This window comes from Elephas maximus, chromosome 8 (assembly GCF_024166365.1).
Source record: "Elephas maximus indicus isolate mEleMax1 chromosome 8, mEleMax1 primary haplotype, whole genome shotgun sequence".
In the NCBI taxonomy this organism is placed as follows: Eukaryota; Metazoa; Chordata; class Mammalia; order Proboscidea; family Elephantidae; genus Elephas; species Elephas maximus.
The window spans coordinates 7459203-7480190 of record NC_064826.1 but is presented as its reverse complement, the minus strand read 5'-3'; the positions used below and the strand labels follow the sequence as shown (position 1 = coordinate 7480190).

The 20988-nt window shown below is 44.7% G+C and overlaps 1 gene segment (V, D, J or C); it reads left to right on the top strand.

Moving 5' to 3' along the window:
• The first annotated feature begins 15994 nt into the window (after window positions 1-15994).
• Window positions 15995-17026, top strand: LOC126082152 (T cell receptor beta variable 20-1-like). The segment is given in 2 exon segments: window positions 15995-16083; window positions 16617-17026. Coding segments are annotated over 2 exon segments (441 nt in total).
• Window positions 17027-20988: the final 3962 nt, after the last annotated feature.

The window sequence follows — 20988 nt, the reverse complement described above, 5'->3', positions numbered from 1 at the left end:
TAGGAGCTGGGAACTGGAGTGCATTTCTGTGCCACCAGATATCCTTCCTGGGCAAAACTATCCCCTTCTCCCCTTTCCTTTCAGCTCAGAGCAGCCTGAACTGGAGATTTTCCCTGTTTCTCCTCCTCAAGGAAGTGGAGAGGAGAACCAGGATTGACTCTTGAAGTATGAGAGTATCTCAAGAAAATTCGGATAGGATGTTTGTGACTTGGGAGCTTTCCAAAGTACCTTACAAGAGCTCAAACTGTGTTCTTCTATTTTCTAAGTGTGCATGTTATTTGGAGCCCTGGCAGTGCAATGGTTAAGAGCTATGGCTGCTAACCAAAAGGTCACCAGTTCTGATCCACCAGCTTCTCCATGGAAACCGTATGGGGAAGTTCTACTATGTCGCATGACCCTGCTGGCATCTGAATATCGGTGGCATAGCTTCCACCATCACAGCAACACACCAGCCCCCAGAGTATGACAAACTGACAGACACGTGGGGAGGACAGGTTTCAGCTGAGCTTCCAAACTAAGACAGACTAGGAAGAAGGACTCGGCAGTCTACATCTGAAAAGCATTAGCCAGTGAAAATCTTATAAATAGCAGTGGAACATTGTCTGATACAGTGCTGGAAGATGAGCCCCCCAGGTTGGAAGGCACTGAAAAGATGACTGAGGAAGAGCTGCCTCCTTAAAGTAGAGTCAACCTTAATGATGTGGATGGAATAAACCTTTCGGGACCTTTATTTGCTGATGTGGCATGACTCAAAATAAGAAGAAACAGCTCCAAAACATCCATTAATAATCGGAACCTGGAATGTACAAAGCATGAATCTAGGAAAACTGGAAATCGTCAAAAATGAAATGGAACACATAAACATTGATATCCTGGGCATTAGTGAGCTGAAATGCACTGGTATTGGCCATTTTGAATTGGACAATCATATAGTCTACTATGCTGTGATTGACAACTCGAAGAAGAATGGTGTTGCATTCATCGTCAAAAAGAACCTTTCAAGATCTATCCTGAAGTACAACGCTGTCAGTGATAGGATAATATCCATATGCCTATAAGGAAGACCAGTTAATACAACTATTATTCAAATTTATGCACCAACCACTAGGGTCAAAGATGAAGAAATACAATATTTTTATCAGCTGATGCAGTCTAAAACTGATCGAACATGCAATCAAGATGCATTGATAATTACCGGTGATTGGAATGGGAAAGTTGGAAACAAAGAAAAAGGATCTGTAGTTGGAAAATATGGCCGTGGTGATAGAAACAATGCTGGAAGTCGAATGATAGCATTTTGCAAGACTAATGACTTCTTCATTGCAAATACCTCCTTTCACCAACATGAACGGCGACTATACACATGGACCTCGCCAGATGGAACACACAGGAATCAAATTCACTACATCTGTGGGAAGAGATGATGGAAAAGCTCAATATCATCAGTCAGAACAAGGCCAGGGGCTGACTGTGGAACAGACCATCAATTGCTCATATGCAAGTTCAAGCTGAAACAGAAGAAAATCAGGGCAAGCCCACGAGAGCCAAAATATGACCTTGAGTATATGCCACCTGAATTAAGAGACCATCTGAAGAATAGTTATGATGCATTGAACACTAGTGACCGCAGACCAGACGAGTTGTGGAATGACATCAAGGACATCATCCATGAAGAAAGCAAGAGGTCACTGAAAAGACAGGAAAGAAAGAAAAGACCAAAATGGATGTCAGAAGAGACTCTGAAACTTGCTCTTGAGCATCGAGCAGCTAAAGCAAAATGAAGAATTGATGAAGTAAAAGAACTGAACAGAAAATTTCAAAGGGCCTCTCGAGAAGACAAAGTAAAGTATTATAATGACATGTGCAAAGAGCTGGAGATAGAAAACCAAAAGGGAAGAACATGCTCGGCATTTCTCAAGCTGAAAGAACTGAAGAACAAATTCAAGCCTCGAGTTGCAATAGTGAAGGATTCCATGGGGAAAATATTAAACAGCACAGGAAGCATCAAAAGAAGATGGACAGAATACACAGAGTCATTATATCAAAAAGAATCAGTCGATATTCAATCGTTTCAAGAAGTGGTATATGATCAGGAACCGATGGTGCTGAAGGAAGAAGTCCAAGCTGCTCTGAAGGCATTGGTGAAAAACAAGGCTCCAGGAATTGATGGAATATCAATTGAGATGTTTCAACAAACAGATGCAGTGCTGGAGGTGCTCACTCACCCATGCCAAGAAATATGGAAGACAGCTTCCTGGCCAACTGACTGGAAGAGATCCATACTTATGCCTATTCCCAAGAAAGCTGATCCAACCGAATGTGGAAATTATAGAAAAATAGCATTAATATCACACACAAGCAAAATTTTGCTGAAGATCATTCAAAAACGGCTGCAGCAGTGTATCGACAGGGAACTGCCAGAAATTCAGGCTGGTTTCAGAAGAGGACATGGAACCAGGGATATCACTGCTGATGTCAGATGGGTCCTGGCTGAAAGCAGAGAATTCCAGAAGGATGTTTACCTGTGTTTTATTGACTATGCAAAGGCATTTGACTGTGTGGATCATAACAAACTATGGATAACACTGCGAAGAATGGGAATTCCAGAACACTTAATTGTGCTCATGAGAAACCTTTACATAGATCAAGAGGGAGTTGTTCAGACAGAACAAGGGGATATTGATTGGTTTAAAGTCAGGAAAGGTGTGTGTCAGGGTTGTATTCTTTCAGCATACCTATTTAATCTGTATGCTGAACAAATAATCCGAGAAGCTGGACTATATGAAGAAGAACAGGGCATCAGGATTGGAGGAAGACTCATTAACAACCTGTGTTATGCAGATTACACAACCTTGCTTGCTGAAAGTGAAGAGGACTTGAAGCACTTACTAATGAAGATCAAAGACCACAGCCTTCAGAATCGATTACACCTCAATAAAAAGAAAACAAAAATCCTCACAACTGGACCAGTGAGCAACATCATGATAAACAGAGAAAAGATTGAAGTTGTCAAGGATTTCATTTGACTTAGATCCACAATCAACAGCCATGGAAGCAGCAGTCGAGAAATCAAAGGACACATTGCATTGGGCAAATCTGCTGCAAAGGACCTCTTCAAAGTGTTGAAGAGCAAAGAAGTCACCCTGAAGACTAAGGTGCGCCTGACCCAAGTCATGGTATTTTCAATCACATCATATACATGTGAAAGCTGGACAGTGAATAAGGAAGACCGAAGACGAGTTGACACCTTTGAATTGTGGTGTTGGCGAAGAATATTGAATATACCATGGACTGCCAAAAGGACAAACAAATCTGTCTTAGAAGAAGTGCGGCCAGAATGCTCCTTAGAGGCAAGGATGGTGAGACTGCCTCTTATATACTTTGGGCGTGTTGTCAGGAGGGATCAGTCTCTGGAGAAGGACACCATGCTTGGCAGAGTACAGGGTCAGCGGAAAAGAGGAAGACCCACAACGAGGGTCGCTATGAGTTGGAACCGACTCAATGGCACCTAACAACAACAACAACTACGTCTCGTAGGGCCGCTATGAGTTGGACTTGACTTCATGGCAACAAGTTTGGTTTTCTGGTTTTGTTGTCATTCTGGCACAAACAATATATGCTCAACTTACTAACTTAAAGGCTGATGCTTTGAACCTACCCTGGAGCTCTGCAGAAGAAAGGCCTGGAGATATGCTTCTGCAGAAATTACAGCCAAGAAAACCCTGTGGTGCAGTCCTACTCTATCACATGGAGTCTCCATGAGTTGGAATTGACTCACTAGCAATGCGTTTATTTCAGTGTGTTTATCCTGGTATAACTCAAGAAGGCCCCTTGTCTACCCTGCTGCCATAAGCTGAAATATTTGGGACTCGGACTGTAACTACCTCCTCATGTCTTTCCTATCAGTAAGATTAAGGAAGTCTCCCTGATGAAAATAAAAATGAATAAAAATTCATCCACTGCTGGTTTGAAGACTCTTGATGAGAATGACGGTGAAGTTGGTGGTTATTTTTAAGCTAAATTTGTGTAGAATATATTCATTTCCAACTACTTTTAAAAGTCTGTTTTTTTAGTGAGAGAGCCAGGTACATTATCAGATTAAAGCTAATATCCCTTTCTCCATAGGGAGACACTTTTTGGTGTAAATAGCATGGGTTGTGTATAAAATGTTAGGTGTAGTACGAACCCCCAATGTGGAGGTGTTCTAGAAATAAGCAGAAGAAAAGCTATGGTTATAGAAGGGGAGAAAAAAAAAAACATCATAGGAAGCTGATATAAAGACTGAATATCAGGGGCAGTTAGGGCAATATTCTGGTCCATTTCCCCAAACATCTGAACAGACTCAGCATGGTCACAGGAAAGGCAGGAACACCTGCAGTGAGTACTGTATAGCCAGACTTAAAGAAAGGAGAGAAGGAGCTAGAAGACTTAATCACCCCAGTCCACTAGTGAGGTGGCCTGAACACACAGGTCTGGTAGCACAGCGAGGAACTGGAAGATTTTCTAAGCCCCACTGTAGCTCATTCTAGTGCACAGGTTTCCTTTGACCAGTATAGGAAGGGAGCTTCTAGAGACTTCCCCACTGGCCACAAGGAGGCATCATGGTGCCACTGATAGCTGAGAGTGGTTGAGTATTTCTAGACACTCTCTAAAAAGTGGACAAAGACAGAGAAATCTCTGGGCTAGAATGCTGTATTAGGGTGAAGATAGTTTGCAGATGGAGTTGCTGGGTGGTGCAAAAGGTTGAAGCACTTGGCTGCTAACTGAAGGGTTGGAGGTTCGAGTCCACCCAGAGTCATCTTGGAAGAAAGGCCTGGTGATCTGCTTCCAAACATTCAGTCACTGAAAACACTATGGTGGACAGTGTACTCTACACACATGGGGTCGCCACAAGTCAAGTCAACATCACAGCACTTGTTTACTTTTTATGTATCAGCCATCCATCTGTGATGTGGGTGTAAGATGCAAAAGCACTCTCTCAGCAGGTTTGCAAAACTGTGCATGTGTAGAGGGACCTCTGAGCCACCCTACACCAAAAAAAAAACTGCTGCCATCGAGTTGACTCCAACTCATACTGACCTCATTTAACGGGGTAAAACTGTCGCATAGGGTTTCCTATGTTGTAAATCTTTATGGAAGCAAACTACCACATCTTTTTCCTACAGGATGGCTGGTGGGTTCACACCACTGACCTTTTTTTTTTGGCAGCCGAATGCTTAAACACTGCACCACTAGGAATCCTTAAGCCATGAGCCAACCTATAGGATGTGAGAAAACAGGGGTTGGGTGGAGAGGTCTGGAAGGACATGGTGCAGAGACAAATAAGGGAAACCCTGTGTTAAAGAAGCAGTAAATGGTGTCGGGGACGAACTATTGCTCTGTGCCTGACCAGCCACGCCCAGACTTCCTGCCAAAAAAGAAGCTGGCTATAATATCACAGAGACAGGTGAGCTTCACCCTGTGACGTCAACAGCAGCTCTGTCACCACAGGCAAATCTATCTACCAGGGACCAGGGACCAGGGACTCTGAACTCTCTCTCCCGACCCAGAGATCAGAGCCTGGAACAGACAGACACTCCACTCCCGCTCTGGACCTGCCATGGGCCCCAGGTTTCTCCCCGTATGGTCCTTTGTCTTCTGAAACCAGGTGAGTCCTGTGAGAAAGGATGTCTTTGACTAAGGCTCTCTTGTGCTCAGTTCTAAAGTCCCTGGGTGGTGCAAATAGGTAACACACTTAGCTGTTAACTGAAAGGTCAGAAGCGTAAGTCCACCCAGAGGGGCCTTGTAAGAAAGGCCTGGACATCTGCTTCTGAACAGTCACTGTAAACCCTATAGCACCCAGTTCTACTCTGATACACATGGGTCATGATGAGTCGGAGCCGACTTGAGACAACAGGGCTGTTCCTCCGTTCTGTGACTTTCTTTTGTGGCAAAACATCAGCCTCTTTCTGACCCTGAGTGTCCCTTGTCTCTCTACAGGTCCCATGGGTGCTATGGTTATTCAAAGTCCAAAATACCAGGTCACCAGGGTGGGAAAATCAGTAAGCCTGAGTTGTTCTCAGACTCTGAATCATGATGCCATGTAGTGGTACCAGCAGAAGCATAGCCAAGCTCCAAAGCTGCTGTTCTACTACTTCCATACAGAACTTAACAATGAAACAGGCACCTCTGATAACTTCCAACCCAGTCGGCCCAACACTTCCTTCTGTGGGCTTGGCATCCGCTCACCAGGTGTGGGGGACTCCGCCGTGTACCTTTGTGCCAGCAGTAGAGACACAGAGATGAGCCCTTGTCTCCCCTCTGCTCATAAACCTCCTGTACCCCAGATAAAAGGGCCTTCTCTAGGGCCCACCCTCCTTCTTACGGCAACAACAGGAAGTGGGTTTATGGCTGCTATGATCTCATCTGTAGGCAGGAGATAGGCATAAACCTGCAAAAACCATTGTCAGGTATGCAGAGAGTGGAGAAGTGGCTACACTCACCTGATATTCAGTTTGCAGTATTTTCCCCAACATTCAGTTTGTGGTATTTTCCTCCGTATTCAGTTTGTGATATTTTCCTCAATACTCAGTTTGTGGTATGTTTCCAGGATGAACTTTATTACACACTCTTCCTTGCACCATTGATTTAAAGTTAAATGCATTCTGTCTACTTCAACAGAAAAATAAGAACTCCTTTCTTTTTTTTATTTGTTTGTTTTAATGTAAATTAAAACCAGAAACCAAACCTGTTGCTGTGAAGTGGATTCCAACCCATAGCAAACCTACAAGACAGGGTAGAGCGCCTCATAGGGTTTCCAAGAAGCACCTGGTGGATTAGAACTGCCGACCTTTTTGGTTAGCAGCCAAGCTCTGAACGAATGCATCACCAGGACCCCTAAATCTAAATTAGAGGCTTAGAAATACAAGAGGCGTCATGTGAAGGATTGGGGAATCCCAATGCACATGAACTTGATTCTCTGGCACTTGATCAACTCTGACAGTCTTCAGTATGCCAGAAGGATCCATGGGCTTTCAGCACAGACCTGGGGCAACTTGCACACTAATAGGAGAATGAAAGCAGAAATACCCCCTAAATAAAAATACCCCAGGGGAGAAACCATCTTAGAAAAAAAGGCACTACTCTAGACTGCTCATATCTGGAGTTGGAGGTGATGTTGGAACGGTCAAATGAAAGCCCAAAATAGTTAAATCAGACTGCAAGAGAGTTTGTTTGGAAATCTATAGAATGGAGTCATTTGTATGGAAGAGGACGATAAATCCACTGAGTCACAAGAGAGCTCCAGGCAAAGTCAAAAAGGAAGGTTCCAGGAGTGAGGGAGATGGGCTTCCCATGTCTAGCTAAATGGAACTCCTTGTGCCTGGTCACAGGGGAGTGTGATGTCTTATAATTCATCCCTGGGTAAGAATGGTGTTCTGAATTCAGGCAAAAACCATAAAGACTGATAAGGTTGTCCACCTAAAAATGTAAAATCCTCTACATTAAAAAAGTATGATAATCTAGAAAAATATTTCAGGGGTAGTAAAAAGAGGTATTTACATATTTATAATGTGTTTAATGATGGTAACGATAGTAATAATAGCTGTTGTTCGATAAGCACTTGGTATAAAGAGGCACTAAGCTTGTTTCTTTTTTTAACGTATTTTAGCTTGTGTGAGGAAATAAAGAAGGAAGGAAGGCAGAGACCATGAGCATTCTTTTTCTCCCTCCTCCCACCCCCAGTTCTGTGTCACAGAAACTCTATTCCGGGCAAGCGCAGCCAAGAGCCCTGCACTCCCTACTTTCAACCAGCACCCACTTGTAGGTTGGAAGTTCTGCCCCAGGCTCAACAGGCCAAGAATACTGGGACCAGTCTTCCTCACCCAGCTTTTTCATGGGGAGGATATTCCACACAGGGAGAGGCAGACCAAAAAAAATGCTGACTGCCACACCTCCCCCAGGGTACCCCACTCATGGAGCAGGGGTATTCTTCTAGGAGATTCAAAGAGAGCCCAGCTGAAATCTTTGTCACCCCTGTAAGGACGGGAGTCAGGGAGACTTCACCACGCCAAGGCCATGCCCTCTGAGGAGTGACAGCATCGGAGACTGCACACAGCAGAGGAAGTTGTCTGTTCCAGTCAAGCCACTAAACAAACAAGTAAACAAATAAACAAGGAGCCGGCTGGAGCAGGGAACTCGGTATCCAGAGCTGCTGAAATACATGACATAAAATGTTTAGATCCATTCAAAGCACTGAAAGAAAAGAAAAAACAAACTTGTCAACCAAGAATCTTATACCCAGCAAAACTATCACTCAAAGAAATGAAGGTGAAATAAAGGCATTTTCAACAAACACAAGCTGAGAGAATTTGTTGCTACCACACAACCTTATAAGAAATACTAAAGAGAATTTTTCAAGCTGAAAGCAAGTGATATCAGTGACATTTGCCCTGTGATTCTAGCCCACCTAATGAAACAAAGAGCACCAGGAAAGACGATGACGTAGGGAGTTACAGTAGAGAGTGTAACTGCCTGTTTCTTCTTTGTTCTTATCTTAACCCATTTCAAAACAATTGCATGTACAACAATATGTATATAATTGTATCATTGGGCCTGTGGCTACAGAAATGTAATATATTTTATAATAATAGCACCTAGGAGGTGAGTGGGAGCAAAGTTCTGTTGGAGAAGAAAATGATGTTTGCTGCTGTTAATTACTGTGGAGTTAATTTCGACTCATGGTGACCCCGTGCACGTCAAAGTAGAACTTTGCTCCATAGGTTTTTCAGTGGCTGATTTTTTCCAAGTAGATTATCAGGGCTTTCTTTCAAGGCACCTCTGGGTGGTTTAAAACTGTGAAACTTCTGGTTAGCAGTAGGGCACAAGCCATTTGCAGATCAAATCCACAGGAAGAAATGAAGAGAACCAGAAATGTAAATAAGAAGGTTAACATGACAAACTATAAATATAAACTAGCTCTCCTTTTCTCTCTCAGCTTCTTTAAAAGACATAGCAGGGTCACAAGACAGAATGTTTGAAATGAAATGAGCACGAAAAAGAATAAACAATATATATAAATCATGAATCACAAGCATAATTTTGAAGTTAAACCATGTATATTGTAGAAAAATACAGTGTGATTCCAATTATAAAACAAAACAAAATGATACAAATTTTAGATATGTTTACAAATCTGCAAAAACTAGGAAGAAATTCAAGGGATTAGTAGAAGTGTTTAAAATAATGGTCGACTCTATTGGGGAGGGAGAGAGGAGGATGGTTTAGGGAAGAGAACTGACTACAGGATACTGCACGAATTGTACCTATTCATCTGCTTTTGAGTACATGGGTATTAATTTTATTAAAATCCTTTCTACATTATTTATAGTTAAAATATTTTTACATGTTCAATATAAAACTTTTTTTCAAAAGTGAAATATGAATATATGAGCATGTAAAGGCCAGGAAAAATCCACATAACACTATTGGTTGGTTACCTGGAATGGGTGGGAATTTCTGAAAAGGTAGAAAGGGTAGGGGATGGGAGACAAGAAAAGCATTAAAGTATTGTCTGAGACCTTTTTTTTTTTTTTAATGGAAGAAAAGCAGAGACGGAGAAGCACAGAAAGGCATGTTAAGCATGATTTACCTAGAAATTAACAATGTCACATGGTCTCCCCTTTGAGCGAGGGTAAAGCTCCCTCCCGTGTTCTGTGAAGTACTCTTGTCTCATAGAGACCCCATGTGTGCAGAGTAGAACTGTGCTCCATAGGGCTTTCAAGGCTATGGTCTTTCAAAAGCCGATTTCCAGGCCTTTCTTTCAAGGCACATGTGGGTGGGTTCCTATCACCAATCTTTTGGTTAGTAGTCATGCGCGTAACCATTTGTATCACCCAGGGACTCCATAAAACATCAAAACAAGACACAGAAATTGCTCAGAAACAATCTGGAATGAAGTCTTACAACTATGACATGGCCGACTTTACAACTGATTTCTCTTTCCACCTTGTTTGTGTCATGATTCTTCCTTTTCATAAATTGTCTTCTCCATTTCTTAGATCTCATAATATGTAGATTATAGATTCTGATTGTAGTCTTCCAACTACATTGAGAATGGCCAATTTGACTTTCTCTCAACCTACATTATAAAATCCAGAAGACAGGACAGATTGGCTCTGCTTTTCTCAAGAAAGTGCTCTTGGAAAACCCAACTCTAGTTACAGGGGTTGTGTCGTTTTGAACAGCACACCTGGGGCCTGCCGCTTTTACTTGACGGAGCAATAAGGGAGGACTTCAGGGAGTCGAATTTCCAAGTTAGGGGCCCGGGCACCCAAGAGGTGTCCATTACAAGTGAGCAGGGGAATCGTTAATGTATTTGCTGGATAGAGAGACCCTGGGAGAAGAGAAAGAAATGGCGAGGATATCAAACGTGAGTTTTCAGAAGCATGTCCAAACCAGTGAAGACTCCAGTTAATCTCTTTTTAAGGGGTTAAGCCTGGGCAGCACTAATAGCACGCTAATTTTAAGCGTGACAACATCAGAATCTGCGAAGTCGCTTATTGGTTTCTAGAAAGCTGAGAAGAGCAGACTAGTGTGTTATCAGTGGGAAGGTACCTGAGGTGCAGACAAGTAAACAGTTGTCAGGTGTGTGATTGAAATGTAGTAGGGACAACACACTCAACATCGATACAGGTGTAGCGAGCCGCTGGGTTATTAACTCACCTAGCTGGGTCATTACATTTACACAGAGCAGACCAAGAATTCAACACAGCTCTGTTAAAATTATGTAATCCATTCTGGCCACAAAACTGGCCATTTCTAGCCACCCCTCCACTCAGCTTTGGAGAAGTTATAGATTCTGACTAGACACATCTTCCCTTTTTCAATATAAGCTGAACTAATTTGTCTTACCCTCAGAGTTCCAAACCTACTTCTTTTTTCAGACTTAATTTCATTCTGACCCCTTGAAACAGCAGCTCTCACTTTGCTGCTGTAATTTTATGGCCTCTTATTTTTATTTATAAAAATAAATAAAAATTTTTTTCTTATTTTTGTTTAAGCGGGAACAAATCAGTCTCAGAAGAAACACAACAAGAATGTTCCTTAGAAGTGAGGATGGAGAGTCTTCTACTCTCACACTGTGGACCTATCATCAGGAAAGAGCAATCAATAGAAAAAGACAGCAAAGTAGAGGGTCAACAAAAAAGGTGGCGACCCTTAATGAGATGGGCTGACAAAACTGCCGAAACGATGGACTCAAACATAACAAAGATTGTGAAGATGGCACAGGACCGGGCAATGTTTCATTCTGTTATATCTAAGGTTGCCATGATCCAGAGCCAACTCGACAACAACTAACAATATTTCAGATTACTTTTCCAGCTCTCTATAAGGAGTGTTCCTTAGTGCCCCATTCTTGGTCCCCTCCAAATCCACTGTTACTCCTGGTGCCCAACACCTTTGCTCTTGTCACAGGGGAGTCATGCTGTCATCAACCTTCTCTTGGACCTACTTCCACTCTGATGAAGCTGCTGTCCTACCAGTCCAAACTGCCTATGACCAGACCAAAAAACATGTTTACTTCTTTGCCTGCTTGATCTCTTTGAAGAATGTGGCAATACTGACCATACAATAAGTCTGCAGATGTCTCTCAGCTGTGTCATTCATAGGCTTTCCAATTAACTTTTTTATTTTCTTTTGTTTTCTTGAATGCGGTATTCAGAACCTAAATTTTTCCATTGAATCTTTCCTTTCCCAGGAAAATTCCTCTTGTTCTCTTTATATTTTAACCTTTTAGTTTAATGACTTAGCTATTCATTATTCTTGTTGTTGTTGTCAGTTTAAACTTTTAAAAATCTCTCCTCAAAACCTATTAAAATGTCATGTGCAGACAACTTGTCCAGGGTCACCTGAGGTACAGGTACAAGGCCTTTCCAGGGTGTGGTCAGAAGTTGAGAGTCAGAATATCTGGAGGTAGGCTATGGGAATACGTATTAATTTTACTAAGCCCCTAATGATTTCTTGTTAGTGGTAAATTTGAGGACTACGATTACAGGGACTTTAAAACCCATTGCCATTGAGTCCGTTCAGACTCAGCGACCCTATAGGACAGGATAGAACTGTCCCATAGGGTTTCCAAGGCTATAAACTTTACGGAAGCAGACTGCCACATCTTTCTCCCACACAGCGGCTGGTGGGTTAGAACTGCCCACCTTTCAACTAACAGCCGAGCACTTAACCACTGCACCACCAGGGCTCATAGCCAGACTTAAGGGACTAATAAAACAGCAGCTCCACCTAAGCTTCTACCATTTTGTCTTTGCTCTTTTTCTTCTCTCTCTTCTTTCTTTTTTCCATTTGCTCTTAGGTTTTCCCTAAACTTCCACTTTCCAGAGGCCCCTGAAATGGGGCTGGAGGCTTGTTTGCATTGTCCATGTAAGAAAACAAAGATAAGGTCAAGAATTTGGACAGAGGTCTCTCCTCTGCGGAGGGAGCCCTGAGGTTGGGGTGTGTCCAGGGCAGGGAAGTAACTGTAGAATGCACTTTGCAGGCCAGGGTCACAGCATCTCCCTTCCTCTCTGCCTTGAGCATTGGGAACCAGTGCTGAGAGACTCCATCCTGCTCATCCACGTGGACACCAGGCTCCTCAGCTGGATGGCCCTCTGCTTCCTGGGGGCAGATTAGCTCAGGGACACGGGAGAGTCTGAAGAAAGAATGCTTCTCCAGTTTGCCCTGCATGCTCCCTGACCTCGGTCCTCTTCTCCTGCAGGCCACACAGAACCTGGAGTCCTCTAAACTCCCCATCACAGGCTCACAGAGGTGGGCCAGAAGGTGACCCTGAAGTGTGACTCCTCCCTTCTGGTCACATATTTGTGTACTGGTGCCATCAGAGTCAGGGACAGGGCATGAAGTTCCTGGTTTCCTTTCAATATCAAAAAGCTGAGGTTGTGTCAGGGATGCCCAGGGAGTGGATCTTGCCCAAGAGGCCCAAAAGGCCCTTCTCCACACTGAGCATACAGCCTGAGGAGCATGGGGACTCAGCGGTGTGCCCGCATGCCAGAGGCTGCGGGGACACCACACAGTGTGGCCAATCCCTCAGCCCATGCACAAACCCTTGGCTTTCTCCCACTCCTGACTTTAAAAACACCTTCCAGCTTGGTCTTCCCGCCACAGAAGCAATACAAAGATTGACTGTTTTGGTTCCAGCTGCTCCCAGTGGAGAGAAAGACCATGAACGATGTCTTCAATCATCACCATGGGTGTGCTCTGGGGCACTGGCTTCTGAAACACCTAAAAAAACCACACAGCATCGGGCAGTCTGAAGAAGACAAGCTTAGAAGTAGAGGCTCCAGGACAAATCTTATATATGTATATATATATATACACACACACACACATATACATATATATATATATATATATAGTGTATGCATATATGTATTTATATATTATATATGTATAAGAAACCCTTTGCCGTCAAGTCAATTCTGACTCATAGCAACCCTGTAGGACAGAGTAGAACTGCCCCATAGGGTTTCCAAGGAGTGGCTGGTGGATTCGACTATGGATCTTTTGGTTAGCTGCTGAGGCCTTAAGCACTGCACCACTAGGGCTACAATATATATGTACATATGTGTGCATATACATATATCTGTTTAGATATGTTTTATACATATATTTATACATGTGTATGTGTGTATGCATACACCTATATGTATATAGATATTACCAAAGGACATTGAAGAAAGGCCAGGAAACAACCAAGAGGATGAAATTGACATAAATAAACACCTAAAACTGGCCAGAGAGGAAGTGGCCAATTGGAGGTAAGACCCTGGTGTGAGGGCCCTCGTGGACCCAAGTGCAGCCACCATGCTCGGCTCGGCAGCAGACATGAGTGGTGCGTTGATTTCCACAGCTGCTGCGGGTACCTGGGACCGAATCCAGGGGTCCCTCTTACCCTGAAAAAGATGACGGGATCTAGAGGCATCCTGCAGGACCAGGGTCTCTGTGAGCTCCTATGGGCAATCAAAGCATCACCATAAAAAATAAATAAATAATTTTTTTTTTTTTTTTTTTACCTTAAGCAGAAGGTAAAACAGACCCGCCAGTCCGAGGAAGCTTCCTGGGAAGTGCGGAGGCACCGCCCCCAGGGCAGAGGAAAATGCACAGGCCCTGAGACCCATGAGGAGGTGCACTGACTCCTGTCTCCTGGCCTTAGGCTTCTCATCTGCAGAATTAGGGAGCCTGCATTGAGTGGCCTCAGGATCCCTGCCGCTGTTCATCTAGCCTTCTAAGGATTTCGTATATTCGGCCAGGGAGTCCCCAGAGTGTTCCCCTTCCCCTCTCTCCTCAAGTGCCGGGGACACAAGGAGAGCCCTCCCCGCAATGGCCAGACAGGCCCTCTGCTTCATGGCCCTTTGTCTCCTGGGAGCAGGTGAGTGTGGGCTCAGGGAGGGATTCCTGCCCCACCTGCCATGATCTGCTCTCAGCCCCCCAGGGACAGCAGCATCAGCACCTCCTCTCTGGGCTACAGCTTCTTTCTCTTCCCTCACAGGCATCGCAGATTCTGGAATCTCTCAGACCCAAAATACCTGGTCTGAGAGAAAGGACAGAACATGTCCCTGAGCTGTGAACAGAGTTTTGATGACTACTCCATGGACTGGTACCAGCAGGACCCAGGGCAGGGGCTGAAGCTGGTCTACTACTCACCTGTGATAAATGACATCCAGAAAGGAGGTGCAGCTGCAGTCCACAGTGCCTCTCCGCAGAAGAAGGAGTGCTTCCCTCTGGCGGTGACACGGGACCAAATGACCCACACAGCTCTGTACCTCTGTGCCAGCAGCAAGCCACAGAGAAGCACAGCCGCCTCCTCCCCGTGCATAAACGTGTCCCAACCACAGGCCTGGGCATTCTGTGTCCACACCCTGCCCTCCTCCTACAGCCCAGCCAGGCACACAAAGCTGCTGCAGCTATATAAAAATGAACTAAAAGGAGGGCATATAAAAATGAAAGCAAAATGCTTTGGAGAAAACCCTCAGGCTCTTTGCAATTGCTCTTCATTTCCAGGAGTAATCCTGCAGGTCAAGTAGTCCAGCACACGCAAAGCAGAGAGAAATTCCCTAAATTTCCTAGGACCCGTTTCCACGGGCCAATACTCAACTATGACGTCCACTACAGTAAAGTAACTCGAATTAATTATCCTCCAGTCTCCATGTTGCTTTACACAGAGACCTGTGAGCAATGATCAATAAACACTTCCAGGATCAGGCCCATCATTCTATGAGGTGAACTGTCATGCCATAGTCCTGAAGTAAATGCCACATGGAGTGAACAAAGGGGTGTCCTCATCACCCAAAATACCAAACCCACTACTGTGGAGTCAATTCTGACTCCTAGCTACTCTATAGGACAGAGGAGAACAGCCTCATAGGATTTTCTAGGCTGTAATCTTTATGGAAACAGACTGCCACATCTTTCTCCTGTGGAGAGGCTGGTGGGTTCAAACTGCCTTTCAGTTAGCAGTCGAGTGCTTAACCACTGCGAAACCAGGCTCCTTTGTCCTCTTCACAGCCATGAAGAAACACTGCACCTACAGCCTAGGATTTCCTATGCTCACCAGTAGCTGTCATGATTAACCATGATTTGTCTTAGTCTGATAACTGAAAACATTGCACAGAAGAAAAAAACTGACCATAACACCATCCACTACACAGATACCCCCTTTCCTTTTATACGGCTAAGAAAGTTGCGTAGTTGTTGTTGTGAGCTGCCATCGAGCCGATTCCCACTCATTACAACCCAGTGTGAAGGTGCATAAGCCATTTCAAAGCTCCAAGTCTCAGCTTATCTCTTATAAAATTAGAGGCTGGGTTAGAAAGCCTGAGCCCCCTTTTGGGAATGCCTAGTTCTCTGACCTTTGAGAAATGGATGCAGGTTGCACCATTGGTGAGCTCATCCCAAGGGGGCAGATCAGAGCGTTCCTCAGGAGAGCCCCCTAGGGGTGCAGAGAAGAACGCAGAGCAGGACCCAGTCTCTTGAGAGAAAGTGTGGTGAGAGGCCAGCAGTGGAGGATGCTGGTGCTGCTTCTGCTCCTGGGGCCCGGTATGTGCCTCATGTGGGTGGGTGTGTGTTTGTGTGGGTGTGTTTGAGTGTGTGTAAGTGTGTGTATGTGTGTGAAGGAGTGTGTGTATGAGCGTGAGAGTGAGTATGTGTATGTGTGTGCATGTGTGAGAGTGTATGTGAGTGTGTGTATGAGGTGTGTACAAGTATGTGTGTATGAGTGGATATGTGAGTGTCTGCATGAGCATGTGTACCCGTGTGTATGTGAATGTGTGTGTATGTGTATATGTGTGTGAACGTGTAAGTGTGTGTATATGACTGTGTCTGTCTGTCTGTGTGTGTGCGTGTGACTGTGAGAAGGTGCGGCCGTGCCCTCCAACAGCTAAAGGGCAAGGTGAGAGATGACCAGTCAGGGGGCTGGGGTTGTGATCCTGAGAGCAGGACAGGGAGATTTCACAGAACAAATAGGGCTCTCTGGAGCTGGGGGAAGAGTGGGGAGTGAGGCTGAGGTATCTCCTTGGGTCAGTTAGGGCTTCTGGCCTAGAGCCCCTCACCCTTGGCCTCTGTGTCTCCAGGCTCCATGCTGGGTGCCCTTGTCTCTCAACACCCGAGCTGGGCCATCTGCAAGAATGGGACCTCAGTGGAGATCAAGTGCCGCGTCACGGGCATCCAGGCAACAACGATGTTCTGGTATCTCCAGCTTCCAGAGCAGGGCTTCACCCTGATAGCAACTTCTGTCCAGGGCTCCGGCGTCACCCACGAGCAAGGCTTCACTGGGGCCAAGTTCCCCATCAGCCACCCAGACCACACGTTTTCAAATCTAACGGTGACCAACGCACAGGCTCAGGACAGCAGCCTCTACTTCTGTGGTGCCAGTGACACAGTGCCAGGCAGAGATCAGGGACCTGAGCAAGAACCTCTGCCTGGACGCCCCCTTCTGTTCCCCAGGGGTCCGTGGGCCCTGTGGGAGGGGTGTGCAGGGTAGGAAACCACAGCTCCTTGAACTGAGACACCTGTGAGTGTGTGTGTGTATAGAGGGAGATTGAGAGTGTGTGTGTGCGTATGTGTAGAGAGGGAATGTGTATGTTCGTATGTATATATAGAGTGTCTGAGTGTGAAGTATGGGGGCACCTTGTGTGAAACCCAGAAAACGGTCATGGCGCTGGGTCTATAAGTGACCACCGACATGGAGACATCCCTGGACTGAAAGTTATAAAACCTGGATGGTTGTCCTGACTCTGCCACATGTTAATCATGGAAAACATGATTGGAAAAATTCACTATAGGTAGAAAAAAAAATGTAATAATAAAATTCCTGAGATTTTTGTGGTGAACGTGGACTTCAGCTTTCCTAGACTATTCAACACCATCTTCTCACCATGTTGGGCCCTCGAGATAAAGAGGGATAAGTCAGCCAAACAAGAGCTTCACTCATGAGAACATTTCCATGATGAACTACATAGTGCTTTGCTTGATGAATGAACAGGTAAGAAGAGGTACAGGGAAGGTGTTGGCTGAGCTAACTCTTGAGAGAGGTGACTAAGGAGAGAGAAGGCAGAGGAGCATATAAGGGAGACTTCTAACAACACGGCTTGTCTAAGGACATAGAGAGCTCTGTCAGAAGCCAGATGCAGAGAAGTGAAGCAGTGAGTGCAATCCCTTGCACAGAAACCTTTCCCTAGGGAAAACCAAATATTACACTGACCACTGATCTTGTATGACCCAGAAGGAAGGGGAAAAAACAAACAAACATGCACATGCGTTTAATAGAAGAAGAAATATATTTGACCAATAAACAGAGGAAGAGATATTTAATTTTATTGGAGATCAGGAAAATTTGAAGCAAGACATAATGATATGCAAGCTTAGATGCATACGATTATTGTCTTAGTTATCTAGTGGTTGTTTTTTTACTCTAACAGAAAGACCACAAGAGGATGGTTTCAACAAACAGAAGTTTATTCTCTCACAGTCTAGTAGACTACAAGTCCAAATTGAGGGTGCAGCTCTGGGGGAAGGCTTTCTCTCTCTGTCGGCCCTGGGGGCAGGTCCTTGTCATCAATCTTCCCTTGATCGATGAGCTCCTCAGCACAGTCACCCCAGGTCCAAAGGACAAGCTCTGCTCCTGGCACTACTTTCTTGGTGTTATGAGGTGTCCCTGGTGAGTCAAGGGGTTTAGGAATGTTCAACTATATGAGATAATGCCTAACTGCCTCCAGATTGTTTCTGTCATTATGCTCCCACCAGCGATGAGCAATTCATCCTGTCTATCCTCACCTTTGCCAACATTCGATGTTGTCTTTTCATACTTTTATAATTGTTATGGATTGAATTGTGTTCCACTTGGTTAGGCCATGATTCTAAATATTGTGTAATCATCCAACATTTTGACATCTGATGTGATTTTCTATGTGTTGTAAATCCTCCATCTATGATGTTAATGAAGCAGGATTAGAGGCTGTTATGTTAATGAGGGAGGACTCAGTCTACAGGTTTACACCCAGGGAGACTCTCACATACACACACGGAAGGACACAGATGTCACGGTGCTCTTAGGTAGCTCTGTTCACAATAGCAAACCATGAAACCACACCGCATAGGCATTGACAAGAGTGAATAAATACAGAAAGAAAGTGCTACATCTAAAAAAGAACTACACATTTAGATCATGAAAATGCTCTACGATTTTACTTTGATGGTCCTGGTCCGAGAAGGACAAATTTGGATGGAATTGCAGTCAATACTGTGGCCATATTTGCCCAAGGGAATGGATGTGAGCCGAGTCTCCAACAGTCAGCAGGGTTGAGAAAGGCAAGTCTGGACACAGCCCCAGTTCATGCCAACTGACACAGGGATCTTGTACTCTTAAGATGGTCTAGGACGATGATGGTGTGGGTAGAAATACAGGGAAGTGAGGGATTTAAAATATGTTTAGGTAGTCAAACAAAAGGATGGGTAACTGGTTAGACATGGGAGTCACTAGACAGGGAGGCAGTGGAGATGACTACTAGAGCTGGGTGGCTTGGGAGAGCCAGGGTGGGGAAGACCACGATTTACTTTCAGACCAGGTGCTGTTGGGGCAGAAATCCCACAGGAAGTACGCAGGAATCAGCTGGATGCTCAAGAAGGGAACTGGATGGAGGGAGAGACTCGGCACATTTATCACATCTGGAGAATGAAATTGCATACGATCCCTCGATGAGCAAATGTACAGGGAGAAAGGCAAAGAGCTTAGAATAAGAGACTCAGGAGCACACTCCCCTTGAGTGCAGCTAGAGAGGTTAACGAGGCAACTGTCAGTTCATATTAATGGCCGGATAATGGTGTAGCTATAACAAAATTCAGCGGAGGATGCTGGCAGGTCACCACACCAGCTACAGCTTCTTCCCAACTCCACTACGTACTGGCTGTTCCTCACCCGCTGGAGCCGTCCACTCCCCACTGACCTCAGGGGAGGGGAAGGACTGTAGGAAATGTCCACAGACGTCTGGTGAATACATCCCTTTGACCACCACGGAACAATGCGGATCTTTCTGTAAAATACGCCTACAGCCTAAAGAGCAGGCCCAGATCTTCACCTGGCAAGAGAAGCTGTTAGATCTTTGTACCAGGTGGATAATTGCCAGGGGTGGATTAACCAGTAAGCACCATAGGCACTAGTTTACAGTAACCAAGGTACCCACTGCAGTCAAGTCGGTCCTGATTCATAGCAACCCCATAGGTTTCAAGGCTGTAAATGTCTGCCAAAGCAGACTGCTACATCTTTCTTCTGCAGAGCAGCTGGTGATTTCCCCCCAACAAACTTTTCATTTAGCACTCTAGTGCTTTAACCACTGCGCCACCAGTGCTCCTAACTGTGTTTACTTACTAATCTGTAGTTTACAATTTCACATGTGTTTCACCACATCTTTTGAAAAACAGGCAAAATTGTGCATTACAGATTGGTAAGTAAGTACAATTAAGCCCGTGTGTACCCTGCTTATTGGATAGTTCATCCCTGATAATGACTTGCACATATCCTGGCATGCGAACAGATCCTATAAGAGAAGGATCTGATCTGACACTTTGGAATCCCATAGCATCTACTGTAACTTGGTCCCATGAATGCCAGTAAATTTCTATTAGTACTTAAACTAGCCCAAGCCAGATTTGGCTCACCCTGCATGCACAGAAGGGCCAGCTGTGACCACTAAAGGACCTCAACAGAGGACGCTGCAACAGGAGGAATGAACCAGAAGGAAAATCACCATCTGGACTCTATTCTGAAGCAAGAAGTCCGACAAGAACCATGTCACCTCCTGTTTTCTGGCTGCATTCTGGAATTTTCCCTCCCAAGTACACCTGCGCAGCCACCGTCTTGATGCACGAATCACAGATAAGCAGTGCTTCCCCATACCCCAGGGAGCTGGATCTGAGGAACTTCCTCCCGGCTCCTTGCTCTGGGCATTGCATTAAAGTTACTTTCTCTTCCTCAAGGATTGGTGTCCAGATATGTGGCAAGTCACAGAGTGCTCGATAAGGACTCACCTTCTAGGGTTCAGTAACTCTACCTCATTGCTGACACCTGTATTTGTCTGATTCATACATAACTGACAAATAAATAAATAAAGAAATATGTATGAAGAGGTATGCGACTGAGTCTAGGGTAAGATCTTTATACCACACGATTCTACTTTAAACCAAAGCTGTTATGCTAGGGAGTCACCCTGGCATTACATCAGTGATAAAAGAGGTATTAATTTGTGGAAAAACTGATGTCCAAATTCTCCGTATTGGGAAAAGAGATTTATGGAGGAACACTCACTAGCTTTCCTGGAGAAGAGCCTGGCCTGGGTGTGGATGAACTGAGGAACAAGGGATCTCCCTCTGACTCAGCAATCTCACTCCTAGGCACCTTCCTGAGGAACCTGCTAATATGTTTAACAGGAATGTTCGTAACATCTTTAT